Source organism: Trichomonascus vanleenenianus (genome assembly GCF_965637985.1).
Source record: "Trichomonascus vanleenenianus strain CLIB 3782 genome assembly, contig: TRVA0_056S, whole genome shotgun sequence".
NCBI lineage: Eukaryota > Fungi > Ascomycota > Dipodascomycetes > Dipodascales > Trichomonascaceae > Blastobotrys > Blastobotrys vanleenenianus.
In genome coordinates this window covers 1-27159 of record NW_027481831.1, presented here as the reverse complement: position 1 = coordinate 27159, position 27159 = coordinate 1, and the positions used below count along the sequence as shown (strand labels likewise).

The 27159-nt window shown below is 48.6% G+C and overlaps 11 protein-coding genes and 1 non-coding gene across 12 annotated transcripts; 6 read left to right on the top strand and 6 right to left on the bottom strand.

The window, feature by feature from the left end:
• Positions 1-610: 610 nt before the first annotated feature.
• On the top strand, positions 611-2083 carry SPT10 (Spt10p; the record flags this gene model as incomplete). Its single annotated transcript, XM_076687362.1, has 1 exon — positions 611-2083. The coding sequence occupies one exon, from the start codon at positions 611-613 to the stop codon at positions 2081-2083; it is 1473 nt and encodes a 490-aa protein (XP_076538388.1).
• A 687-nt stretch (positions 2084-2770) lies between these two features.
• Positions 2771-4987, bottom strand: STB6 (protein Stb6p; the record flags this gene model as incomplete). Its single annotated transcript, XM_076687361.1, has 1 exon — positions 2771-4987. One exon carries the CDS (start codon positions 4985-4987, stop codon positions 2771-2773), a length of 2217 nt encoding a protein of 738 aa, XP_076538387.1.
• Positions 4988-6248: 1261 nt separating this feature from the next.
• STV1 (V-type ATPase subunit a family protein) lies at positions 6249-8934 on the top strand (the record flags this gene model as incomplete). The annotated part of the gene is made up of 3 exons (XM_076687360.1): positions 6249-6273; positions 6335-6435; positions 6487-8934. 3 exons carry the CDS (start codon positions 6249-6251, stop codon positions 8932-8934), a joined length of 2574 nt encoding a protein of 857 aa, XP_076538386.1.
• A 1842-nt stretch (positions 8935-10776) lies between these two features.
• TRVA0_056S00276 (uncharacterized protein) lies at positions 10777-11718 on the top strand (the record flags this gene model as incomplete). Its single annotated transcript, XM_076687359.1, has 1 exon — positions 10777-11718. The coding sequence occupies one exon, from the start codon at positions 10777-10779 to the stop codon at positions 11716-11718; it is 942 nt and encodes a 313-aa protein (XP_076538385.1).
• A 768-nt stretch (positions 11719-12486) lies between these two features.
• TRVA0_056S00254 (uncharacterized protein) lies at positions 12487-13533 on the bottom strand (the record flags this gene model as incomplete). The annotated part of the gene is made up of 1 exon (XM_076687358.1): positions 12487-13533. The coding sequence occupies one exon, from the start codon at positions 13531-13533 to the stop codon at positions 12487-12489; it is 1047 nt and encodes a 348-aa protein (XP_076538384.1).
• Positions 13534-15177: 1644 nt separating this feature from the next.
• BUB2 (Bub2p) lies at positions 15178-16158 on the top strand (the record flags this gene model as incomplete). Its single annotated transcript, XM_076687357.1, has 1 exon — positions 15178-16158. The coding sequence occupies one exon, from the start codon at positions 15178-15180 to the stop codon at positions 16156-16158; it is 981 nt and encodes a 326-aa protein (XP_076538383.1).
• A 615-nt stretch (positions 16159-16773) lies between these two features.
• TRVA0_056S00210 (uncharacterized protein) lies at positions 16774-18408 on the bottom strand (the record flags this gene model as incomplete). The annotated part of the gene is made up of 1 exon (XM_076687356.1): positions 16774-18408. The coding sequence occupies one exon, from the start codon at positions 18406-18408 to the stop codon at positions 16774-16776; it is 1635 nt and encodes a 544-aa protein (XP_076538382.1).
• Positions 18409-18714: 306 nt separating this feature from the next.
• PEX29 (PEX28-32 family peroxisomal membrane protein) lies at positions 18715-19992 on the bottom strand (the record flags this gene model as incomplete). Its single annotated transcript, XM_076687355.1, has 1 exon — positions 18715-19992. The coding sequence occupies one exon, from the start codon at positions 19990-19992 to the stop codon at positions 18715-18717; it is 1278 nt and encodes a 425-aa protein (XP_076538381.1).
• Positions 19993-20687: 695 nt separating this feature from the next.
• On the top strand, positions 20688-21671 carry GLE2 (mRNA export factor Gle2p; the record flags this gene model as incomplete). The annotated part of the gene is made up of 1 exon (XM_076687354.1): positions 20688-21671. The coding sequence occupies one exon, from the start codon at positions 20688-20690 to the stop codon at positions 21669-21671; it is 984 nt and encodes a 327-aa protein (XP_076538380.1).
• Positions 21672-21929: 258 nt separating this feature from the next.
• TRVA0_056S00144 (uncharacterized protein) lies at positions 21930-22268 on the bottom strand (the record flags this gene model as incomplete). The annotated part of the gene is made up of 1 exon (XM_076687353.1): positions 21930-22268. One exon carries the CDS (start codon positions 22266-22268, stop codon positions 21930-21932), a length of 339 nt encoding a protein of 112 aa, XP_076538379.1.
• A 1163-nt stretch (positions 22269-23431) lies between these two features.
• On the top strand, positions 23432-25306 carry TRVA0_056S00122 (uncharacterized protein; the record flags this gene model as incomplete). The annotated part of the gene is made up of 1 exon (XM_076687352.1): positions 23432-25306. One exon carries the CDS (start codon positions 23432-23434, stop codon positions 25304-25306), a length of 1875 nt encoding a protein of 624 aa, XP_076538378.1.
• Positions 25307-26724: 1418 nt separating this feature from the next.
• Positions 26725-26806, bottom strand: tRNA-Ser(AGA). The gene has a single exon. It is a non-coding gene; the product is annotated as a tRNA-Ser (tRNA).
• Between the last annotated feature and the right edge of the window lie 353 nt (positions 26807-27159).

The following is a 27159-nucleotide window of genomic DNA, read 5'->3' as shown; positions in this document are numbered from 1 at the left end:
AGTTAGATCTCCATAGGGCTGTTATGGTACAGCCCTGTACTGTAACGGTTTTGAGCAATTGCTGCTGGACTACCTATTGACAGTTTACTATCATCTACCTCCGTAAATATATATACAATATGAGCCTTGGAGGATAGTCCATCTAAGGGTACTCTACGGAACGACGCGATTTCTGTCACGAGTCCCCATGAGCCCCACAACATTATATATATAAACAGCGTCTAGTCCGCCACACATCTTTTCCTTTCCCTTAACACCCCATCACATCACCTTTTGCAATGACCTAATGACCCAATTGATCTTAACCAACTTTCTCCCTCGGCGAAGCCGAGCACCGGGAGGTCTGGAGGGCTGGCCCTCCAGGAAGACACTACCTCGGCGATCCTAAAATGACCAGCCGCACATACTGCGGCTTGTACTCCGCCACCCTCCCGGCGGCTAAAACTGAAAATGGCGCGCGCGCAAGCGCTGTGCTGGGAGGAACACAAAGGGGGAAAAAATTTGATCCCGGACTACCAACTTCACGTCTTTGCCTTGCCAGCAAGAAGATTCCATCACACTCCATCGAAGAGGAGCAAAGGACTGACGATTACGCACCCCGTGAGAGAGAATGCCATCGACGCAGCTAGACGAGCACGGCGCGGCGGTAGTGGAGCTACGGCCGTACACGGTCATCCTCAAGGATGGCCAGACGGTGGCCACGATATACCCGGTCCAGCGGGTGCACGACGTGCCGGTGGGCCTGCTGGCGTTCCTGTGCGACGAGTTCAACGCCGAGATTGACCGCGGCGACACGCTGCCGTTCTTTGAGCCGCAGGCCATGCAGCAGTTCCAGGAGTACTGGTTCTCCGGCGTGGCCGGCGTCATGCTCATTGGCAACCACGCGTCGCTTTCGCTCGACGACCGGCGCCAGTGGGAGAAGGAGTGCCTGGGCACCTTCACCGTGTCGCCGCGGTACCCGGGGCGCTGTGCACACATTTGCACCGCGTCCTTTTTGGTCAACGCCGGCATCCGGCGTCAGGGCATTGGCCGTACCCTGGCCGAGACGTTCCTCGATTGGGCCGCCAAGCTGGGCTACAACTACGCCGTGTTTGACCTCGTTTTTGAGTCCAACGTTGCGGCGCGCCGAATCTGGGAGTCGCTCGGGTTCAAGCGCATTGGGCGCATCAAGGGAGCCGGCATCCTCAAGGGCCACGAGTCCGCCGTAGACGCGCTCATGTACGGGCGCGAGATTGTAGAGTCTCCCGATGAGCCTATTGGTGAGCTGCGGTTCGACCGTATCAAGTTCTATCTCGAGACGGGGCGGTACCCGCCTCACTCGGATCGGCAGGAGAAGTCGCGATTGCGGTCTTCGGCGGCACACTACCGCCTGAGGGACGGCCGGCTCATGCTGAAGGACCGCGAAGTAGTGCCGGAGCCCGGGCGCCAGCTGCAAATCGCATCGGAGCTTCACGCGCAGAGCCACGCCGGTATTAACAAGACAACCTCGCAAATCACCGAGAAATACCACTGGACGCGTATTAAAGAGACGGTGGCCCAGGCGATTCGCAATTGTGCCGAGTGCCGCGAAACGACGCGTCAGCCGCCGAAGCGCCAGAAAAAAGGTGGCAGCGACTATTCGCTTGCTGCCGCGGCCGCCGCAGTGGCTGCGGCTCCTCAGCCGCATCCGTCGCACCATCTAATGCGCGGTGGTCCTTTGCAGCAGCCGCACGGGGGTCACGGCATGGGTGGCGTTAGCCACGACGATATCAACTCGCTCTACCAGCAGCAGAATTCGGGCTCGTTTAACCGGCTGTCGCACGATCCGTCGTTGCTCGGGACTGATTTGGCCAACTTGGACGAGAGTTTGCTTGCTGCTGTGCAGAATGCTGCCAAGGGTGGGCGATCGGGGAACGCGGGATCTTCGAATAACCAAGGCAACCGGAATGAGGATATTCCAGTGGACCCGCAGGTCGAATCGGCCTTTGACGATCATGTGACGAACTCGTCCAATGCCAACCAGAACGACTCGTCGGGCAACGGCGAGGAGATTGCGATTGCCCGGGCTCTTATTAATGCTAACGACCACCAGTCTCAAAATTAATTTATTTATATCTGCACGTCTAATAAACGTTTAAGGTTTGCTGTAATTCTCCTTTTTCACAGCTTGGATAACAATCGATAGGAAGACACTCAAATAAGGGCCAATTTCGGATAGTCATCTGCTGTATAAGGCGAGTGTTGAACGATTTCTCAAGCTACAGCCCAGAAAATGGGTTCATAAGGCCAATTGTGGGATCTTGCACTCGTACCATCTACCCTAACAGTACTTCTTTCGCTGGGGCTCTGCCCCAGACCCCGTAGTTGGGGGGTTGCACCCCCCAAACCCCCTGCCTCTGTACCTGTAAAGTGTAAAGTGTAAAGTGTAAAGTGTAAAGTGTAAAGGGGGGTCTGGGGGTGGAACCCCCAGGTACGGGGTATGGGGCAGAGCCCCATGTCGTTCTAGCTAGGGGCTGTATTTCATCACTGGGGCTCTGCCCCAGACTGGATGATGAATATTCCTAGAAACGCTTCCAGGCTATATATTGAAGTTATATGTTTGGCAGGGCCCGGATTCAATCTACAATTCATTTGAGGGCATTACCAGTTTGGACCACTACAAGCTTGTGCATTAAATATCAAAAATATATATACGCTAACAAGGCTAAAGGGTATGTAACGCGGTCAATGATGCATGGGTTAAAAATTCAGTTAGTTCGTAAAGATTGTATCGCAATTGGTGTCGAAATGATTATGCCTTTCCGTTCCTCAAAGAATAAATAGACGGCATCCAATTAAGGAGCGACTTGACATAGTGAACAGTGCTTGCGGTAGGGCAACACATAGACTTCTCCGCTCGCGACTCGAGCTGGCCCAACTTCGATTCAAAAGTCGACAGAGCCTCTTCGACATCTCTCATTTTGGCCTCGAGCATTCGCGATTCGTATTGCAGGCGCGCTGCAATCGTTTCGAGTTCGTGGATCTCGTTGGAAACAGCTCTGACTCCGCCAGTAGCACCTTCCAGCTGTTCATTGAGCTTCTCAACATGGTGGTATTCCTTATCCAGCGAGCTGCCAACCTTTTTTATCACTTGGTCGTACACGTCGGACTCTGCTTCGAGAGACTTAACCTGCTGTTTTAGCTGGTGCTGGAACCGCCGCGAAGAGCCACACAGGTAGCCGGCTCGCACAGGGCACATTTCAAACGGCACAGTCCACGAGTTCACCACATCCTCAACAAGGCTAAACGAGTGCTGTCTCCTCAATTGGTAGCGTTCTATGCGTTTCGCGTCGGCAGTAGCATCACAATTAAGCTTCGATAGGGATTTAACTCTTCGAATAATTTGGCAGACCTCACCACCACCTTCCTCTCCAGGCACAGAATCCTTCGACGCAGCCCGTTCTATATGCTCAGGAGGTTCTTCCTTCTTAGGAACCCCCGCAAGAATCACGGGAGTTTTAGCGTCTCGACTCCCGAGCCGGCTAGGGGATCGTGATCCGCTTTCCTGCTGCAGGTTCATTAGCCGTCTCAGCCTCATTCTCCCCCGACGTGATTTCTCCTCGTCCACTCCTCCGTTAGTAGTACTACTCTGGGTTGTGGTGGTGCTACCAGTGCCCGAACTCGTAGTTAGACCCACACTGCCGGCAGTGCTACTATTCCCACCAACGCTAGTATCCGCGTCGTCTTCGACTTCGCCTACGCGATCATCAGACTTTTGACGGGCTGCCATTGTACGCATGACGGTACGTTTGAGCTCAGTCTTCGCAGACTGTTCATTAACGTCCAGCGATTGCAATGGAATACCAGTCCGCGAACCAAACCCGGCTCTGGTAGTACGGTTGCGCATACAGCCTTTCCCGAGCCACAAAAACCGCGCACGATAGCCCTGGACCACCAGTTTAAGTTTCTCGAGGTCCAACGTCTCGCAATCAGCAACATTCTGGACGGGCCTCCCCGAGACTTCTTTCATTGTGGACTTCACCATGCCAAGAAACTCGGCCGTAGCGCCTCCTGACCGTTCAGTCAGCGCATAGAGGCGTTCCAGGGTGAGCTCGTCAATTTTCATGCTACGGGGTAAATGCTCATGTTTCTGGAATTGGCGGATTGCCTCCACGAAAGCCTCTGCGTCAAACGGGTCTTTCGGGGTTGTTTTAACGACAGACGCCAGCCGGACTCGAACCCCCGCTAATAAACCAACTACTGCTGCGACTGTCGTTGGACCGAACCCACCGTCCTTAGGACGCGTATGGTATCGCAATTGGCCGCACGAATCCCACCACCGAGCTAGGGCTCTGAGCGTCTCGTCGCAAAGCAGCCCATCTACGTACCGCGCAGAAAGCAGCCCAGTGTAAAACAGTCCAATTTGCACGAGTGTTACCAGCTCAATTACGGCAAAATCAATCGGAACCTTGTCGTTGGTCCGGAACACCTGGCGGAACTTGTCTTCACAGGCGTTTGAGGGCCCTTTGATGGACAGAACCATGCGTCCGCCGCATCCGCTACGCTTGAGATTCTCATTGACATAGAACATGCGCCACACAGATGCAATGCGCCCGTCAGGGACCGGCACAAGGCTCAAATTCGACGGGAAGGAGCTCAGGTTCGTCACAAACAAAACGCCAAAATCCGTCTCCTTGGGGCGCATATGAAGCCGCACCAGCTCATCAAAGTATTCAAACGTCGCAGCAGACCAGTCCCGACAGTCTTTGGGCACCTCTACGATTGATACGGTCACCCGATTGCTCAGGTTGCCCGTGTAAGTGGTAATGGAAGCAGTCAGCCGCCGTTCACAGGCCCACTGTTCGACAATATAGAGCTCATAGCCAGCAACTTCCTGCTCCTCGGCTACAATAGAACACTCTTTGGCTCGTCTCAACATATCCACGGCCCTCGTGTCGCTGACAACATAGCGCACCGTCTCACGGGGCCTATTCTTCGACTTCTTCGATTCCTCCTTCGCAGGTGCCATAGTGGCGTCAGCGACTTGTCCACTCCTACGGACCACCGAACTTGGCACCACCGGGAGTCGGCGGTGCTCTGATGACAGAAAGAAGATTGGATCGTTCACTTTTATCGGTTCTTGGCTTCCTTATCGGCCTGCGAAGTAAGATGATAGCGATCGGATTACATATTACTAATGCCGGTCTTGCGCCCGCGCCACGCCACGCCGCACTGTGTGCGGCGCGCATCACCTTCCGCCGCCTTCTGCGGATTTCCCCCTTCCTCCTCCAGGAGGTTATATATTCTTTGCGCTATTGTATACCATTGTAGAGTAGTTCAATTCAACCACTGACCGGTAGATTCCCCACTGGTAGATCGGCAGGCTAAGCTCTAACAGCGCATCTTTCAACAGAACATTGAACCAATAGTGCAGTTATATACCAGTGATCTGTTCGGCTTATTCAAGCTACGTGATTAATTGCTAATCTCTTCCCTATCTCCTAGTATAATTCCGTTCTTGATTTATGATACTGAGAGACTATAATATAAAAAAGCTCTTGAAATTGTATTCTAGTTACCACCAGCACTATCTAGCTAGACTGGTGATCACATGACTACGGTATCATGATATCTTACGTATACTGTAAAACAATGCAACCTCGTCTCTAAAAAGTTTCAATTTGATTCCTTTTGTAAACAACCTACCAAGCTACATAAATTTGTGATGCAGTACTACTACAGTAGTGGTACTCTGAGCAGAATTGATCGGTCACGCAAAGTGATAAACAGTAGATATGAGACCGATTGAACAACTTTAATGCAATACTTAATGGTAAATTAAGATCCTCTAGTTAAATTTTTTTTCTATGCAATTATTCATCCTACGCCTTCCGTTAGGTAGATGTATATCTATTTCTTTTTACACTACTACACTGTACCTGGATCAGGTACAACAGACGGATGAGTGGTATCACGTACGTAAGACGACAAGTAAAGTGATGCGGACACCTACCTGCGTTACAAACTATCGGTATTCTCTGTCAACAACTTTTCCTCCGCGAAGCGGAGCCACGGGGGGTTTGGGGGGCTGGCCCCCCAATTGACGCCAAGCTAGTCGAGATACACAGCTGCTGTCCAACCCCCAGTAGTTCAACGGAGCCGCGTGCGGCTTGACGGCCAATGTTTCATGTTGGGTCCCAAAGCGGGCGCGTGCGGAGGAAGCTCCAGGCTGGCCCTTCACCTACCCACGAAGTGACGAAACCACCCTGAACCGGCTGGACAGTACGAAAATGGAGACTCGGGAGGCGATATTCCGTATGTACACAGGGGGGATTGTCTAAAATGTCGGGAAGTGCTAATTTTTTTTGGTCTTAAGGCTCTGCGGAAATGTCGCTGGTGCAGCTATACGTGGCTACCGAGATAGGCCGGGAGGTCGTATCAGCACTCGGCGAGCTGGGGATCATCCAGTTTCGAGATGTGAGTAGATTGGACAGTTGAGCTATTGGAATCTGGTTGCTAATTGGGCAGTTAAATTCCGGGGTGAATATCTTCCAGAGATCTTTTGTTAAGGAGATCAGGAGGCTGGAAGGAGTCGAACGACAATTGCATTACTTTGAAGACCTCATGGACCGGTTTAAAGTGGCCAAGGAACCTCTTCCTTCACCTGAGGAGGTCTCCGGAGCTGCTCCGAGCGCGTCCGAGATTGAAACACTGTCGGATCGCATAAGGACGATGGAGGAACGGGTCAAGCATTTGTCGGAGTCGTACGAGGAATTGGTCAATCGTGAGCTAAAGGTAAAAGAGAACCGACAGGTGTTGTTGTCTTGTGGTGAATTCTTTGACAAGGCTTCGCGAAATCCGGCGGAATTGCGGATGTCACTGGATTTGGAGAGTAATTTGAGAGCGACCGACTATGACGACTTTGAAATTGGAGGAGATGACGAAGACGATAATGATGATGCTCCATTGCTGCAAGGATCGCGTTTGGAAGAAGGGAGGGGAAGGATTTCCAGAGATGGTAATACCCGGCTTGGTGGTGGTGCAATTGCAGCGCTAAACATTCAATTCGTAGCGGGAGTTATTTCTAGAGGCAAGACAGGCGTCCTTGAGCGCATTCTGTGGAGGGCGCTAAGAGGAAACTTGCTGATGAGCCATTTTCCCGTTGAGGAATCCCTAGAAGACCCCGAAAAAGGCACTCCCGTGTATAAAGACGTGTTCATTGTATTTGGCCACGGCGCGGAAATTGTTCGAAAAATCGAGCGCATCTGTGAGTCGATGGGCGCAACCTTGCACAGGGTCAGCGAGGACATTAGCCTAAGACGGGACGAAATCATGGACTTGAACAGGCGTCTGGAAGAGATTGATTCTGTTGTGGAAAACACGAGGACAGCCCTCAATACCGAATTGTCCCTGATCGCTTCGCAAGTCGAGCTTTGGAGGCTCATGGTGCGCAAGGAAAAAGCCATTTACGGGGCATTGAACCTATTCAACTACGACCAGACTCGGCGAAGTCTCATCGCAGAAGGGTGGGTGCCCAAGGACGACATTCCAGAGTTGCAGGCGACTCTGCGGGAGATCACGGCCAGAGCTGGCGTCCAGACGTCGTCAGTCATCAACGAACTGCAGACTAACCGCACTCCGCCGACCTTCCACCGCACTAATAAGCTCACAGACGCGTTCCAGAATATTGTAGACGCCTATGGCGTGGCAACATACCGAGAAGTTAACCCGGGTTTGGCCACGGTAATCACGTTCCCCTTCATGTTTGCCATTATGTTTGGCGACGTGGGCCACGGGTTCATCCTGGCACTGGCGGCAGCTGTCCTCGTGTGGAACGAAAAGAAGATTGGCCGTATCCCCAATAGAGATGAGATCTTCGATATGGCCTACAGTGGACGTTACGTGCTCTTGCTGATGGGTCTGTTTTCAATGTACACTGGATTCATCTACAACGACATATTCTCGCTTTCTATGACAATCTTCAGCTCACGCTGGAAGTGGCCCGACCATTGGAAGGTCGGAGAAGCCATCGAGGCCACTCAGAAGGGTGTATACCCCATTGGCATCGACCCAGCCTGGCATGGGTCTGAGAACAACCTGCTCTTCACCAACTCATACAAAATGAAGCTGTCGGTACTCATGGGATTCGTCCACATGACTTACAGTCTGTGCTTTTCGCTGGTCAACTACCGCTACTTCAACTCGCGCATTGATATTATCGGCAATTTTTTGCCCTCTATCCTGTTCATGCAGTCCATTTTCGGCTATCTCTCGCTGACTATTGTATATAAGTGGTGTGTGGACTGGTTCGGCACAGGCCGTCAGCCTCCGGGGTTGCTCAACATGCTCATCAACATGTTCCTGTCTCCGGGATCTATTGAGGCCCCGTTGTACCCGGGGCAGAAGTTTGTGCAGTCTGTACTTGTCTTGGTAGCCCTTGTTTGTGTGCCGTGGCTGCTGTTGCTGAAGCCGCTTTATTTGCGACGGGAGAACCAGCGCGCCAGGGAGCAGGGTTACGAGAACCTGCACCACCAGATGCATCAGGGCGACTTATTTGAGCTTGAAGAAGAGGCTGGAGAAAACATGGTTATCCAAGACATCAGCCACGAGCACGGCGAGTTCAGCTTTGGCGACGTGATGATTCACCAGGTTATCCACACCATTGAGTTCTGCCTCAATTGCATTTCGCACACTGCGTCATACCTGCGACTGTGGGCGCTCTCCCTGGCTCACAACCAGCTCTCGGCGGTGCTGTGGTCCATGACGATGCAGGGCTCGTTTGGTGTCTATGGAACTAAGGGAGTCATTATGACTGTGTTCCTGTTTGGCATGTGGTTCACCTTTTCGGTCATCATTCTCGTATGCATGGAGGGTACCTCGGCAATGCTCCACTCGCTGCGTCTTCATTGGGTCGAGGCCATGTCCAAGTTCTTCGAGGGCGAGGGCTATCCTTACGAGCCGTTTTCATTCCGATAGATTTTAACTTATTAGACTATTCACTACATCCTAGCGTAACTATTCACTATTTTCCAGTGTAGCAGTGCAAGGGGGACCAGTCCTTCAAAGCCCCTGGGGGCTCACAGGTTCTCCTCATTAATTACATGCTAACCATGTTATTTTTTCCTGCATTGTTACTCAATAATCGTCTGAGGTAGAACTGCATGACGCCTTCTATTCTAAGGATTCAGAATATTGATTTCCAGATAGCCTATCCTACCAGAATCCATTACACCCATATCGCTAATTGAATTGCACTGGTATTAGACTGAGCCAATAGCCCCTCTCTCTTCTAGGAACGCGATTTACAGCCACGGTAGTTGCGAAGAGTCACAAAAGGCGCCATAGTCGATACAGAAATGGTTATTGCAGTTAGAGCAGGCATTCTTCGACGTGGATCCATTTGTCCGAGTCGAGCTTGGGGAATGGCTGCATGCATGAGAAGAAATGAGTGGAGAGAGCAGCTTCTTCGTCGCTTGTACTCTATGTACGACACCCCTTATAGATTTGTTTATACGACCTCTAAAAGTTGGAGTATCCAGCCCCTGGCATAATGCGAAACCAATTGATAAAGGAGGAGAAAAAATTACCCCATGTGCGTCTCTTTCGATGCACATTGATCAGACGATAATTATCGTGAACTATCTACGAAACAACGTTCATTGAAAGACAAATTGTACCGCGACTGTGTAGTTTATCTTCCTTGTGAAGTGCAATTAAGCACGAAGGCACAGTAGACATATAGCTTGTAATTTGTTCCATCTACTACGTATAACAAGGTAATTTTAGGTACCACGTACTATTAGAATTTGAAAGCCAGCTGCCGGTGAAGATACACTGGCGGCCTTTGGTAGGCATTCTCTGGCCATCGCGTGCAGTCCAAATTAGGCCCCTCTCCCCTCCCCCTCCCCCACTGATCTTCGAAGGGTTCACAATCCGGCGTGTCGCCGGCGAAAAAAAATTAAGACTAAACCCATCGTTACTACTACTATTGGACCCACTGGATCAAGCACTCATAACTATATGCGCCACCGATGATTCTTGGCTAAAAATGCAGATCATAGCTTCAAGCGTTTCACTTAAAGCTACACTGTATTTGTTGGCCTGTCGAGTGGACAGATAAGCCGTGCCGTCCACCATACATGTCGATCCCCGAGCAGCACCGTGAATCAAGCCCCCTTTCCCCCCAGTAAAAAGGTGGGCAAGAGCATTACACGGATCGATGGATCGATGTGGGGTACGATAACTCAGGGAAAAAAGGCCACTTTACAACCAAGTCATCGCCATTGGTGCAGTGTTATGATGGACAGGTAGAGGGGTAGCTGGCTGCGACAAAAAAAGGACGACGGGAAACGAATCTTCAGTAAAATCCGGGGTCGAATTGGTTCTATGGATTTACAGGTACATGAGAACACATTAATATAATAAATAACATACTACTCGAGTTCAAAAGATATATGTATTTTCGCTGTGATATCGAGGATGGAGGTGAGCTAGTAAGCTAATGATCTCCACTGTTCACTTCCTGAGCGGAAATAGTAACTACCCTAAATTTTGGACCATTTGACGCATGCACCCCGCTCATCATCCTTCTTTGCATTATCTCGAACGCCTCCAATCCTTTACGACACCATGGGTCAATCGTGGAGAAGGAGGGGTGAACACTTTTACCACAGCAATGGCTAAATCGAGGAAAAGGAGGGGAAAGCCTCCAAATCATCACGACAGCAATGGTTAAATCGTGGAGAAGGAGGGGTGAGCAATGAGTATATAAACCAGCTGAGAGGTCGAACCTAGAATTCAAAATCAAACAGGATCACAATGTCCAAGGTAGAAAGAGAGATCAAGCATGAAGTTATGCACGTAGAGTGCGATAGTGGTCCGCTAATCCAAGTTCCTCGAGACCATGTCGAGCAGGCCATCCTCGAACATCAATGGGCCCCCCAATGGCTTCAAAGCTTTCATCGTCTGCGAGACAAGCTTCACCTCGACTGCTTTCTCGCTGAGGCAGCCGGGTCCTTCATTTTCCTCTACTTTTTGCTCATGTCCCTTGGAGGCTTCATGGTAACGGACGGTGCGGAAGGCTCCTATGGATGGGCTGTGTACGTGCTCGGTATCGCTGTCGTTCTTGCTCTCTACATAATTGTACCGATTTCTGGTGGTCACATTTCTCCAGCATTGACCCTTAATGCGGTACTCTTCAGGAAGTTCCCACTCAAGAAAGCTGCAATTAATGTTGCCGGCCAGCTATTTGGAACAATAATTGCCACCATCTTAGCCTTTGCAATTGTTGAAACTCAGTTTAATGTCAATGGTGCCATCCCACGTCCTGCCGGTGCCGCTAACATTTATGTGCCCGTATTCAACCCCAAGGCACCAATTGGTATTGCCATCATGAATGAGCTAGTCGGTGATACCGTCTTTGCATTCATCCTCACTGCTATTACTGACCTGCGAAACCCCCACATTGATCCGAAGTTTATCCCGGTGCTTGTCGGCCTCGCCCTGTTCATTTGCGCCAATGCTTTCGGATGGTGCTATTGGGTCCTGAGTCCAATTCGTGATATTATTCCCAGAGCCTACATCAGCCAAAAGTACAGCGGCCTATATGACGATGGATACTGGTGTGTCACGATGTGCGTTCCTTTCTTGGGTAACACTCTCGGTGTTTTGGTATATGAGGTTTTTTTCGCCAAAGTTTACAAGCCGGAATCTGCTCAATCGTCTCAATCATCCCAAGTAGAAGTGATCGAGTCTGTTTAACGGTGATTTGCCGTAGTCTGTTTTTGTTTTTTTATATTTATTGAATATTTTTTGTTTTTTGTAATTCTTCAAGATATATCTCTAGCTAGCCCATCACTAGTACAGTAGTACTCGAAAGAGTCCGATTGGTAAGGTCAAATGTGGAGATAGACAACGTTACAGCACTCAATTTATCAAATGTCAATGCATTGTTCATTCTACGAGGAAACCCTAGAAGAGTATGTACGCATATGTTGCATCCACTATTGGCTAGACGAACCAACCGGAGTTTGCCCACTTGCAAAGTCACATAATCCACAAGCTATGCTTATTGATAGGGCATTGGCGTACGGTGGACCTAATTCTCGTGTTATTCTGAGATGTGTAGAACTAATATATATATGGGACACAACGTCCAAAATTACCAGTAAGTTTGTACCAATCACTGAGGAAAGATCTATGAACTACAATACCATATTGCTGTAATAATGTACTGCTGCAGGTGCTTGGTGTGGACTACAATCGCATTGCAAATGGTATGCGATAATTGCACTGCCCCGCATTGTAGATTCTCGGTATTTTTGAGCCGTGCCGTGCGGCTGGGACAATGTCTCACTGATGTGCCCCCCCTGAAATGTTGAAGATCCATATGATTGTACAGTAGTTGGGGGAAAGGGCAGCGGGATTTTTTAACTCCGTACTCGAAAGCATTTGGACTTGGCATATGGAAGTTCTAATATAAAGGTCTCGACCATACATCAAATAATATTTCTGCGGTGCTATAGGTGGTCACTCAAATTTAAAGGCCAAATACTTGCAATCTGGCTGCGACGGCCTGCCTTCCGTAACCTTTGCTTCCTTATTCTTCAAGTCCATGACGATATTGAAGACAGTAGTGGACGCAATCTTTCCTCCGTTATGTCGGCAAATGGAACCTGGGTAACCCTTTTCATCCTTGAATGCCTCCTGCACACTGGTTATGGTGGGCTCTAGCGACTTGGAAAGCTCGGCAATTCGCTGCAGCCTAAACTTACTGTCAGCAGGTTGGCCCTCGGTGTCTTTTACATTTCCGTGAGGCAAAATATAATGGTTCGAGTGGAAGATAAATCCATCTGCATCTGGCTCAAGCGATTGGATGTCATTGAATGAAAATTCGATTCCCCGCGCAGTGGTCGAATCGGCAACCAGCAGGTGAGCGGCTGATGCTCCCCCAAAGTCATTGAGATAATCAATGGCCTCTCGAGCGGATTTGAAGTTCAAGACCGCCCGAAGAGCAAGATGTATTGGTAGTCTTGTAGTGTCGACCCCGTTTGCAACGATGGCATTCAACAAAACTCCGACACCGTATTCGTTAAATCCTATCTTGCCAATAATACCGGCTTCTGTGACAATTCGATATCGCGGAGTATCGATGGGGTCGACCTCGAGTGCAACGAGCGCATCATGCTGCTCCTCTCTCCAGTCCCAGTTTTGGGCCAAGAACGTTTCGGCACCATTGCTCCAATACATCGAAGTGCACCCGTCTAGTGGGTTACTATTTCCTTCGCGGAGACCAAATGCAATCTCCGTCCTAACATTCAGGGCGATGATATCGGCTAATGGAACATTGGCGCCTTCCGAAATGCCTCGCATCTCATCGAACAAAGCGGGCCACTTCGTCTCAATTACTGGTTTGAACGTAAGGGCAATTTCTTGCACCTCCTCCCAGGGTTTGTTCGCTGTTTCCATAAAGTATGCGGTGTAGAACTGCTTGGACTTGAGGATATAGTCCTTTCCTTCGCGTCCATGGATCAATCCGACTTCGTAGGGAGTGCCCTTGCATTTAATGTGCTTCATTGTGTCTTTCTCTGGCTCTTTTTAAAGGACAGCAAACTATGTTATTTATAAACAGATGAATATCAGTTCCAATCTGTCTGCAAATAGCGAGTTATATTGCATATAGATAAGATTCGTAAGCTCAACCCGTCGGACTGCGAAGCCCCACAAGCCCCTCAGTAAACCCCCGCGCCCCACTAAGTGCGGCGGGCACAAACTGTGAAACATTATTGCAGATCCCTTCAGCACTATAGGAGTACCAGCAATATGGTATCGAACTCCGAATGGATCTCAGTATTGACCTCCGAAATAAAATAACTGCATAGGTACTATCATATTGAGTGTTACTGTATCGTTCTTGGTATTTCTGTAATTTATTTTCACCTTATCAGAATCTATCATAATAAGACGTTACTATCATTACAACTTCCCATAAATGTTATACATACTCCGAGTTGAACTCATGTCAAATGAATTTGTGACTGGTGCATTATAGTGCGCAACGTTGACAATATCCCTGGGAAATTATCGCTGGCCCTATCCGCATCGCATGGTATAATTCTAGTAACCTTGAGATCGGCCGTACCTAAATAGCACGCTACCATGTTAATTCCTCATCTTTGTAAAGGCTTATTCATGTCCATCGAGATGATACCTGGAAAACCGATATACCTGGTTTCCAAGAACAGGCCATGCTCATGGTTCAGATTAAATAACTTCATGGATATCACAGAAATAGACTTCTGCAACCAATTCTCATGGATATTACAGATATCGTTTTATGCAACCAACTCTCAAGACTCTATGGATTGATCAGGCTAATATATGAAGCTCTAACACTATGTACTAGTATAGCGGAGTGTATTCGAGGGCCAGCCCTCGAGCTCCCGTACTTGGGGGCTCTGCTCCCAAACCCCCTCTTATCGGTAATATGAAGCTCGATACAGTAGCCGTCAAGAAACCATGCTAACTGAACCACTACCAGTGGTACTCAACCAATTGTATCACTACGTATATCACTGTAAAGTACCATTTCCCCAACGATTTACCCCTTAAAGTATATAATAATCTTGATTATAGTCTGTTGCCTAGGGCGAAGGAGGACTAATGATAATCGAAGTACATGAGGTTTCTAGCATACGGTAGTATAGCAATTTCCAAATAAATGTGTACGAGGTCGATTTCCTCAGCGGTAGTCCGCACAGACTATATTAAACTACAGTACTAATAACTGCGTTATAATCTATAAATATATTACGTACCCACATACCAGTAGTCAACCTGAGAAATCGACAAAACCGATGCAAAGCATCGCCCAGGGGGAGAATTTGCTCAGGGGGGAAACTTGGGGCTGAGCATCCATAAAAATGCCTCTCACTACACTAACAGCTACAATAGTATGCCAATGCACGCCTCTGCAGATTAGAGCCTCTGATGAAACGGGTCAAATTGAGATGCATCCCCGGGGCGGAAAGTGTATGGAAGGCGCGTGGAATGTTTACGCGCACCCACCCTCACAAACCCACACACTCCACCACTCACACACCATCTCAGATCCACTGAATACACGGAAATCGAACTCAAATACGAAAATCGACTGAACTTCCTGAAATCGATTGAAATATCTGAGATCGAGAGGATTCTCAAGAAATTCCGGGTGAAATAATGGAAGTCTCTGTGTCGCCGCAGCGAAGCGGCCGCAAGAAGGACGCCATTGAGCTTCTGCTGGCGAAGCCGCCCATGATCGTGCGCTCTGCAATCTCGCAGCTACGCTACCTGGTACTAGTCGACGGGCTGACCGTGGGTCCTGACGGACAGTGCGCGTACCGGCCGTATGTCTGGTCCGTTTTGCTGAGATCACCGCCCATGAAGTCGTCTTCATACCTGAGCCTCGTCAAACGGGGCCCGTGTATCGTGTACTCCAAGATCAGGAACGACACGTTCCGGACTATGACGACAGATGCTCAATTCCGTAAGAAAGTGTTTGAAGACGCATTGATCCGAGTGCTTAACTCTTATGCGTGGAACCAGTCGGCACACCGGTCAGAGACGGGTAAAAAGTCATACCAGCACTCTGACGCGTATGTTCAAGGCATGAACGTGCTATGTGCTCCGTTCATGTACGTAGCGAGATCGGAAGCCCAGGCCTATGCTCTTTTTGAGACGCTGTTGACCCGGGACTGTCCGTTATATGTTGAGCCGACTATGCCTGGAGTTCATACGGGCCTAGCTTTGCTAGATATGTGCCTGGAGATCATTGATCCAAAGTTGTATGAGTTTTTAAGAACCAAATTCTTGACAACAGAGGTGTACGGGTTTGCTTCGGTGCTAACGTTTTCTGCTTGCACGCCTCCGCTGAGCGAGGTGCTTATTCTGTGGGACTTCTTATTTGCCTACGGGGTCCATATGAACATATTGTTTGTCGTGGCTCAATTGAATCTTATGCGGAACGAGCTGTTGCAGTCTCCGAGTCCCATCTCGCTGCTACGGTCCTTCCCACCGTTACGGGCTAAGGAGATTATTAAGTTGGGCATTTCGTTTGTCACAAGGCTGCCGGCTCCTATATACAATCTGCTGGCGAGACACAGCTTTGACCCAACTGTTCCTTCACAATTGGACCGCTACAAGCGAAAAAGCTCAAATTGACTCCTTCCTAATTGTAGCAGGGAAGCAATGGCTGTTGTGATGCTTTGAAATTCAAGGCAAGGGAGGGAGGTCCCATTTTTCTATCAGGCCGGCTCCTGTCTTATTTATATCTCTCCCTTTTTTCTTAATTGTTTAGTTCTTTATTTATTTGGGTTTTCTATATAGGTCTATTAGCGGTGATATTGGTATTAATACTATTTGCTTCAGCAATTTCTCCACCTGCAATTCGAATAGCGTGACGCTCGTACGGAATCGAGTCCGATGAGGATGTGAGTGGTGTTCTGGGATCCTCTGTGACTAATATTTTGTTACGCTGTTGGGAGTCCTCTTGCTAGAACTTTGTTACATTGTTGTACGCTCCGCTTACCTCCGCGAAGCGGAGCCTCAGGGGGGTTTGGGGGGACTGGTCCCCCCATGAACACTAGTGTAGCGGAGTGTATTCGAGGGCCAGCCCTCGAGCTCCCGTAGTTGGGGGCTCTGCCCCCAAACCCCCGTCTTATCGGTAGTACTTCTACAATTTAGTATGGTTCGAGTGTGATGTGGAACAATAATATACATTCATGCGACTGTCGTTCAAAAAGGGGGCATAAAATAATAAAAAAAAATAACAAATAATTAAAACATTCCCAGGTTGAAACTCTCCTCGGGGTAAAAGCTCGTAATGACTGTGCGGTGATTAAATCGTCTCCCCGCCAGTCCTTTCATCGCATCATGGCAATGCGCAGCCGTGTCAAACTTGATAAAACACTTGCCTACACCTGGTGTAGCAGTCCGTGATGTAGAGGTCAGCTTCCCCACAGTCCCAGACTCAGGCCGTGGCAGCTTGACCTCCTCCACTTGGCCATACCGCTCGCACTCCATGTATATGTCGTTTTTGATCTCCTCGTACTCCCTCTCATCCGTCAGCTCCTCAGGTAGCACAATATTAACCAATTGTAGCACCCGCGACTCACGGTACCCTTTCCCTTCATGACGATTCGCCAGCTCAGCGATCCTGTCTAGCGGTGCAAAAGCTACTGCATTATCCTGCTCGATACCTTCGCACGCTCTCCGCACTATCAGCTGCGAATCGCCAATTTTCGTTTCATTGAGCCCCTGGACACACGCTTCCGTCGATACCGGGTCCTCGTACACACAAAAAGCCACTCCTTTCGACTCCCCCGTCTCCTTGTCCTTTAACAGCTCAAACAACCTGACTGTACCGAATGCCGCCAGCAGCTGCGATATCTGCTCTTCTGAAACCACCGCTGGAATGCGTGTTATCGACAGCTTCTGTGGTCCATCTGGTACTTTTGCTTCGTGGGTTTTCACTGTCAACCCAATATTACTGCCTGTGTCTCCTTCTTCGCTTTTCTGCTCAGCCTCCTCCGGCACAATATAGTCGATTGGACGCCGCACAGAAATGCTAATGTCATCCTGTACGTTATACCCGTCAAATGCCACCGCCACGGTCGCCTGGTCGGCCCGCGCAAAGTCTATCTGGATCGACCCGTCGCCTGCGCCCTCACGTGACGAGGTAATAGGCGGCTTCACGTCGTCTGCCAGGTCCGCCGACCGCAGAATTTCCGTAAAGAATCGCACAATGTCAGCCCTTTGGATAGCTTCAGGGTTAGACGACCGCACAATGACGCGTCGAGCCACCCTCGAGCGGCTGGGACGCAGAGCGTCCGGGTGCACCGTCTCCTTCTGGCTCGACTCCATCATACGCGCTACATCAGAGGCCGTATGGGGCATGTTGCGTCCCGATACGACGGCGGCTACGTTTTCTACGGTTACGAGGCCCTTCAATCGCGCCAGATCGAGTGGACGAGGGGCACCTGGAAGGGCAAACAGCCCCGACTGCTTGGCCACCTCAATTGGCACTCTTTCAAACCCCCGCGGAGGCACGTCCCACAGCATTCTGCGGCGCTGGCGACGGTCAATGGGCTCTACGTCGTCCAGGCTTACTGGTTCTCTGCGCCGCACGGGCGCCGCACGGTCAGGTGACCGTTCACGGTCGGGACTCCGGCTACGGGGACGTCTCTTGTCGCCACCATCGCGCTCGCGATAGCGCCGGCGGTCCGAGTCGTTGTAGCGCCGGTCGCGTCGGTCGCGATCTCCTCGATCACGGTCGCGGTAGCGGTCTCCAGAGCGTCGATCCCGGTCCCATTCGCGGTCACGGTCACGCCTATCGCGCTGGCGTCGGTAATACTGGTCGTCCTCTCCTCTGCGGCGGTCCGACCGAGACGCCTCGCTGTCGTTGTGGCTCATAATTGCGTCGTTTTTCTTCCAAAGCAAAGGGAAGATTGTCGGTCGAGGGGAGGTGATGATGAGGGAGAGCGGGTCCGTTGGGACATAAAATATTCTATCAACTTTGACCAATTTAACGAGCCGCGACAAGTGCGGCTGCGTGCGGCTGAGTGCGGCTCGAGCGTACCTGCCATGGGGGGCTGACCTCCTGTAGCTCCGCTAACGCGGAGGGGATTGAAGATTCACGCCTGGAAGCTCTCCGCGAAGCGGAGCCACAGGGGGTTTGGGGGGCTGAGCCCCCCATATAACTACTGGACGGAGTATGGTTTAGCTGGCGGGATTGGACCGGTGTGATTGACGGACGACTGAACGGAGCCATCTTCGACGTCTCCATTGCTTGGAGTCGTTATCGTAGACCCACTTCTCCCCGCTGTCGTCTATAGGTCCCACAAAGTGGTATTCCTTGGCCCAGTGCTCCGGGAAGTAGTCGAGATGCCACCATTGGTCGGAGAATTGCCACTCTCGGGGCGGGGCGACTTCTTTTAGAGAGGAAAGACCAGGAGGCGGTCTCAGAGGACGCCCAGCATACACAGGCATGACGTCGGAGATGAAACTGGAGGCAATCCATTGGTTGGCTAGGGCGTCGAACCATTGATGTTCGAAGATCTCTACCTGGCGCTCCTCGGAATCACTTACTAAGTCGAATTCCTTAGAGGCAAACTGTTCGAACTTGGACTGGGTTTCGGAGACCCAATTGTAAGCAGCCTGGGCTTCATAGGATTTTTTGGGTGCTGCGCAGTAGGTAGAGCCAAACAGAGCCCAGCCAGCTAGCATAAAAGAGGCTTTCCAGGGCACATAGTGGAAAATCAGCGGAGAGAGATAGAGATAGCCGCCAAGGAATACAACAATTGTCGCAAAAAGAGCCGTCGAAACGCATTCATCGCCATCAAAACAACAGAAATGAGCCACGAACTTTGCCACGAGGTCCCACGCCTCAGCGTAATCGAGCATTGCGTTCTGGGTGTCGACTACGTTGAGAAAGAACTCTCGGGATAGTTCGGGCACCGGTTCCGGTACGCTTGCTTCCTTCAATGGCTTTCCGCATGCCAATACGGGGTTGGATTCTAATTCACTAGGCTCTGGTGGATGTCTGGCCACGTATGCGGGTACCATTACTGCAATCAACAAATATGCCAGCGGTACGACGGGAATTAGTACCGGGTTTAAACACAGAAACGAGTAAACCAGAAGAATTGACAGCGTAGTCGCCGGGTTTTGCCACCATAGGACCTCAACAACCAAGTAATAGACTTCGTAAAGGGCTGTAGACCGCGAAGTCATCTTGCGGAAGTTGCGGCTCGTAGTCTGAACAGAGAACGGTGGACGGTTCTTCTGGCGTCTTAACCGCTCATCCAGCTTTGATTCGGCCATACTCGGCAAAGCAGATGAAACCATCCGCTCAATGAGCTTATCTGCCATACTTCCTCCGACATTACCCAAGGTACTGCTACCAGTAGTAGCGGAGCCAGTACCGGTACGGTTAGGGCTACTCCGTGGGGCGGTCTCCTTTTTGGGCGGAGCCTCAGCATCTGTGAGGCTGAACATGTCGAGAGTTGCTACACGCGACAGTCGAATTACCTCAAGAGATTAAGCCTGGGGGATACACACAGCCTTGCTTGTCGTAACTACGGGGTTCAACTGCGCTGCGCCCAGAGGCGGGTCGGGAGATTCGTAACCGCTAACTTGACACCTCTACACTCCAAACTTAATTTTACTTAACAGGTTTTCATCTGCGGTTTAAATGATCGATCTTTGATATGTGATATGCATTCTATCTAAGTGAATATACCAGATAGGAGTCCTATTTCGAATATAGGAGAGTATTATTGGAATATGAGAAAGGGAAAGGATATTGGATACGCATATAGGGATACGCGGTAGTATGGGGTCTTCCAAACTTGACTGGGAGTATTACGTGCCCGACTCGTTTCTCGTGAAGAGAGAGTTAGTTACGATAGCTTCAAGAGCTTCGGCCACCAAGGTCATTGAGCTACATAGGTTAACTAATCTGGCCTAGATTGGTATTTTCAGCCTGTTTGTTCAATCTTCAAGAGCCTTCTCTGACTTTTGGAGTCAGTATTGTAGGACTCTGCCCTGACTTTTAGTCTTGTACAAATTGTAGTGTAAAGGGTTACCAGTAACGAGTTACCTAATACGGAAAGGGGAGAGTGAATTTTTCAAAACAAACACGACGCGAGATATATACGACGCGAAGTATAAACACAACGCAGGATATAAAAATGCTGAGAATAAATGACGACGCGGAGGATTATATCTCGACGGTCAAATTCAGCGATTTTCACGAGGGTATTCTGCTGTCTGCTTCATGGGATGCGTCTCTTAAAATATTCGACACTAACCCCGCTGGTGGAGCTCTAAAGGCTATATACCGCGCCTCGGGACCGGTTCAAGACGCAGCATGGAGTCCCGACGGGCGAACTGTGCTCTGTACAGGGCTTTCGCGCGTGTTAGAGCGGTTTGATCTCGAATACGATACCAACAGCATAGTCGGAGGCCAGCATGAAGAGCCTGTGAAGAGTCTCGTCGTCGATAACCGCAACGGATTTGCCATCACCGGGTCCTGGGATGCCTCGCTACAGCAGATTGATCTGAGAAGCTCAGACCATCAGTTCTTCCAGACCCAGGGGAAAGTTTACGACATGGATTTAGTGGATAATCTGCTGGCAGTTGCGCACTCAAATCGCCGCATATCTCTATTCGATACACGACACCTAAAAAACCCACTGGAGATGAGAGAGACCCCGTTGAAATATGGAAGCCGATGCATTAAGCTCTCCCCCGACAAGGAAGTGTATGTAGTGTCAGGAGTGGATGGGCGAGTTGCTGTTGAGTATGTCAGTGAGTCCCAGCGTGATATGGGGTATGCATTCAAGAGTCACAAGATTAAAACTCCAGAATATGACCTGCTAAATCCAGTTCACGCAATTGAGTTTCATCCTAAGTTTGGTACTTTCTTCACTGGTGGTTCGGACGGTCATGTGTGCCTATGGGACAGGAGAGCCAAGAAGCGAATGAAGCAGTTTAACAAGCTTCCAGCGTCGGTTATGGCTATGGATCTAAACGATACGGGCGATAGGTTAGCAGTAGCCATTGCCAACGATGATTTTATTAGTGATCCATTGAACATGGGCCAGAAGAAGTTGCCGGATTGTGGCATTTACATTCAGCACCTTTCCGAGAGCGATGTGCGGGGGAAGGTTTAACGTATATATACTCGAGATAATGAATAACGACTAACTACACGACGCATTTACTGTATATTTCATAGTATTTTTAGGATACCTTTGATAGAGGATAAAAGCTAGGGTCCAATGGTCAATTATATATCAAATAGGCTGAAAGGAATTCGTTCATTAAAGTCCTAGAGCTATAAGTTTTTTATGCCATGTGCGAAGTAATCGACCATATCGACATTGCAACGTGGAACATTCGTTCCATTGACCCAATGCATGACACAAAGCTTATCGTACTACTAGCTTGGGATAAGTGACGTTAAGGTCTAACAATCGTGAGAGTAGGCTCTGCTCTAAGGACTGTGAGGACAGCCGAGAATTTGGGTTCCCGAGAGGTAGTTGTCTTGGATGCTGCTGACATCCTCGAGCTAGATTTGTTCGTTCCCTTACTTGGTTTAGAAGGTGACATAGATACTCTGCGGACATACTTTCTTTCTCTTCCATTGGTGAGCGCGTGTAGTGCCTGGTAAAGAGCGGCTTCGACCGGGACTTTTTGTGGCTTGTTGCGCGCAAGTTTACCGCACAGTTTCTTAAACTCTTCAAGTGTGGTGGGCTTGTTCTTTTCATTGTATTCGCGATCATGCTTCGCAATAACATCGGTCAAGGCTGCCGCAAAGATTGAGGTAGCTAGTGTCCCATTCTTGTGAGTCAAGTGAGTCATGGGCCGCATTGAGCATATTCGAAGGGTAACTGAAGTTCGGGTTGAACAACTTAAGGTACTGTGTGACCTGCTCCCATGTCGTTCCAGGGGTCATCGGCATGCCTAAACTACGCAACATCTCCATGATATCTCCATCTGGAGATGGTGAAGAAGTCTGTACCGCCTTTAGTCCTCGTTTAGAGGCAGAGGTGGGCGCAGACGTTGATGGAGTGGGGGAGCCGGACGATGATAGCTCATCCTTTTGCTCCTGATCTATCGTTTTATCTTTGCCTTTATGGCTTAAACTCATTGGCGTGACTGGTTCTGAGGCCAAGGGGAGTGCGAAGCGCTTTGGCGACAAACGTTCGTTGTCTTTTCCTTATAGGCTCATAATCTGATATTTATGGCACCCTAAGAGAAGGATGATCTAGTAGCTTATCAAGCTTATCTTCAATCTCCAAGGATTGCTCACAAGAGGGTCCGAGGCTCGCCGCGACTAAATTTGAGTTCCATCAATCATGCGGCTCGTGTTAGGTGCCAGAAAAGATCGCTTAAGATCTACCCCTGCAAGGGGGGTGTCTCAAAGAGGTACAGTTGATGTACCGGTACCTGTACCAATTTTTTTCCGAGTCTCCCGCACCTGTGCACTTACCAGTCAGAGTTATACATGCAAAATGTAACACGCTTTTTTTTTTTTAATATTTTCATTTATTAACACCTACAACGGTATAGAATCTACGAGCGATCGAAAAGAAAAAAAATAAAAAAAAAGAGCCTAGTGTTGTACCGGTACCACAGGTATCGGTACATCAATCTGTTGTTGGAAGTCATATAACTTATCAATTATATCTCACCCTAATTTATACGAAAGTACAAAGTTTAGACACCGAAGTGTCTACATTAAAGACGGTAAGGAAAGGAAAAGAGTAAATAGAGGGAATCGTGGCTTTTATAATAGCGATTGGCTTCGGGACGGAGTTAATGCGTTCCGAGGAGATAGCTCATTCCTAGGAGTCTACTCTTCTGACACCCAACATCTGTGATATCGTCGGACGAACATTTTCAGGAAGCTGAGAAGGACAATCAAACTATGCCAGATACTACTCCTTCGAATACTGCCTCATCAGGCACTGCATCAATACCGTATTTCCAGAAGCTCGAGAATAATCAAGTCATTGCTCGAAGTATCACGGAGATAGTCAGATTCGAGATATTTGAGGAGTTTGGTCTGAAGCTTCACGCGACTGGAATTAAAATCCAATGGTTTAAAGAAGTCATCAGACATTTATATCATGTATTCACACCAAATTCAGTTTTCGGATCCATTCTGAAGGATAAAAATTTTGTCGACCACATCCTGCAGTTCCCGTCAGAGAGGTTCTTCCTCTTGGAGAAACATCTACGGACTCAATATTACCAAGTCGGAGAAGAAGATTCAGATAACAATGGACAGAGACCTTCCCTTGATAGACTTATCGGGATGATGAACAAAGAGGGGCTTGAATTCTCACTAACAGGTGATCGCTTATATCAATGCATTGACCAGGCATTTGAGCTCACCAAAAGCGGTGGTATGATGGGCAAAAATTTGCTGGATGGGCTGAAAAGAAAAAAATCCAACGTGGCCACAGCTGAAAATGTCATGGGACAGCTCTACTGCCACTGTTGGTATTATCAGAATGCCAGAAATGTCGTGATTAACATCTTAAAGCAGGTAGACTATGATCCTTCCGAGCATGAGCTTCATAGGATGTTAATGCAGGTAATGCGATTTCCCGAGAAGGACATATTGGAAGGGATAGATGTCATTTTGGAGAAGATATTGCTGTTCAAGAAGACTAGTCCAACAAGCATATCTACCGAACAGCTCGTTGAAACAACTGAGCTTATGCGGATCTATTTTTCCTATACTGAGTTCGAGAAATGTTTGGATAAAAAGTATTTTGTCCACTTGAGCTTCTCAGTATTACGAAAGATATTTCTCATTTTAGATGACTTCAATGGAAAGATTCACCAATTGGGTCTTAAGTGGAAGCTTATCACAGATGAAGGCGAGAATCGGGAGTCAAACCCGTATTTGACTCACCCTGAACTCAGTTGGTGCTTCCGATACCTTCATTGTCACGCATCGAAGCGACTTCGAGAAGAACAGGTGAGCCAGAAGCCTAGTCAGCCTACTGATCGCGCATCCATTAATTGGGCCAAGAATACCAAGTCAAAGGAGGTACCGCGACCCCGTAACCTCAAGGAATTGACTGAACTCTCTGATGCAGGATTTCAACTACTGTCGAAGGAGCGACGTCTTGAACAAGAGCTCTTTAGCTCAATTCGAGACAAAATAGCTAGCAACGAAGATTTGAGTCCACGTGAGAGATTCTTATACAAAATGATGAGAAGACAGTTGAACAGTGCTGTGAAAAACGCGTTGAAGAAGAAGTCCAAAGGTAAAGACAAGCCATCATCTGCCATAACAAGTTCACCATCCCAATCTAACCCCTCCAATACAGCAACAAGCGGTTTAAGCCATCTATCTGGCAATTCTGAATTTTGGACGGGGAGGACTTATCGGATCAATACCGTGATGACGGATGATGATATTAAACGTTCCGATAAGTGGATCCTTCAAGGCGAAGGCTCAGAGATAGATATCTCTCCACATTTACATCATTTTATCAGCCTGCACAAGGTACCAGCTATCCGCCTAGTTGATGTGTTTGGGCGCAGCGCTGTCCTCGATAGGGTAGGAGAGCTCAAACTAGGACAAGTGAATGGTAATGCGATTACCATGAAAGGCGTATATTACTATCCAGAAGCGAAAAGGACCATTGTTAATCTACGGCGTTATCCAAACTCAGTTACGATGGTTTACAAGGATAGGTACCTATGTCCAATACATGCAGAGACAGGCAGGTTCTTTCAGACATGTATGAATAACGGCGTGGTGTATGTTAATTTTAATGCATAGAAGTTAGAGTCAATGGAAATTGTTGCTGCCTCAAGCAAGGAGATGGGCATTGCACGCGGGTATGTTCAAGAAATGGAGCAAATTTCTAGTCCGATGAACCGAGTAATTCGCAAGAGATTGCTGGAATCGCACGAGATCCATCACCAGAAACTGAAGGCAGCAGCCAGGATGGCTATAAAATCCCTGATATGGCAACAAATAGTTAGTTAGAGGGAATACCATATCCCAGATCCTCCATTTGTGATATCACATTCCAGATCAGGAGGAATATGATATATAAGATCTTCCATCGTATGGAATGCTTAGAATGAGTATCTGACCCTTGCAGTGCCGGCGAAGAGACAAGCAAAGGAGCATGCTCTACATACGTATTATCAGCCAAAGGCACAACACCAGAGCCTAATTAAACAGAACACATATGTTGGGTTTCAGATAAGAAAGCATCAGGATGTATCTCGACGCATATCACAACAAATGTGGAGACTTATGCAGGGTGTTCCCCAAAGAGGTAGACTCCTTGGAACGTGCTTATTACGTGCTGAAGCCTATCGCGGTATAAAAAGGCGCAATTCCCGTCTTACTCCATTCCTCCTTACCGTCTTTAATGTAGACACTTCGGTGTCTAACCTTGTACTTTCGTATAAATTAAGGATCAGATATAATTGATATTTGACATCTAACAACATCTTAAGAACAGGATTTGAAATTGTCAATTTAATAACTTTATAAGTTCTGAAATTGCCAACAGACCTACCAGGAAAATCTCTGATTCCACTGACTTCACCTAAGATGGAGACCCATGATAATGAGCCAAGAACGAAGCACTTACTTCAAGAGCTAGAAGAGCTGACAGCGAAGGCTACCGAAGATGCTACAAGGTTATATGAGGAATATGGGAGACTACTCGATCAGATTGAAAAGTTACGAGAGTGGATTAAAGGAGAGAAGCTGGAGTTGATGAGAATGGATATTATGAACAGCCGCTATAAAACATATGACAGTCAGAAGCAAAAGGAGAATCGTGAAGGTGCTTACCATCAGATGAGGACTTAATGAAGAAAGTACGTGAGGTAGTTCAACAGCGATCACAAATTGATCGACAATTAGTCCAACTGGAGTGGCGAAGCAAATCCGAGAGAGAAGCATCAACAAAAGCGGAGAGAGCGTGATTCAGTTCCAAGAGAGATCTCGATCGAGGAAGCGTCAGCCGGCGCCTTTTAATCGACTCGATTGACGACAGGATAAGCGTATAAATCAATATTGCAGCCGCGTGCGGCTCGAGCCTCGCGAGCCGCACGAATTCTTGCCGGTCGGCCGGCGCGCGCTCGCGCTTTTAAATTTTTTTTTTGAATAGCGCTCGCTATATATAACGCTCGATCGAGATCGATCTCGCGCGCATGCAGAAGCAAAAAAGATATCGACACCAGCAGGACTCGAACCTGCGCGGGAAAATCCCAAGAGATTTCTAATCTCTCGCCTTAACCGCTCGGCCATAGTGCCTAATTCGTTGATTTAATTTTAAGAATATGTCATCCAATACTTGCATGCTAAAATCACGTGAAAATCACGTGATCTATTCTTTATTGGCGATTTTCTCCGCAATTTGTTTAGCGTTGCGAATATAAGCATGATGCGCTTGGTAGGGATAGTGGTTTCTCCCCGTATTGTCAATTAAATTGAGGGAATCCGCATCATCTTTTGTGGACTGGATATAGGTATCCCAGGCTAAAACCGACATGCACAACGAAAAAGTGCAAAACAACGAAGAAACCCAAAAAGCAGCCGAAGACCCCCCGGAAGGGACCGGAAAGTCCCAGGAAAAGAATCTTCAGGCCGAGACGAACAATTTGATA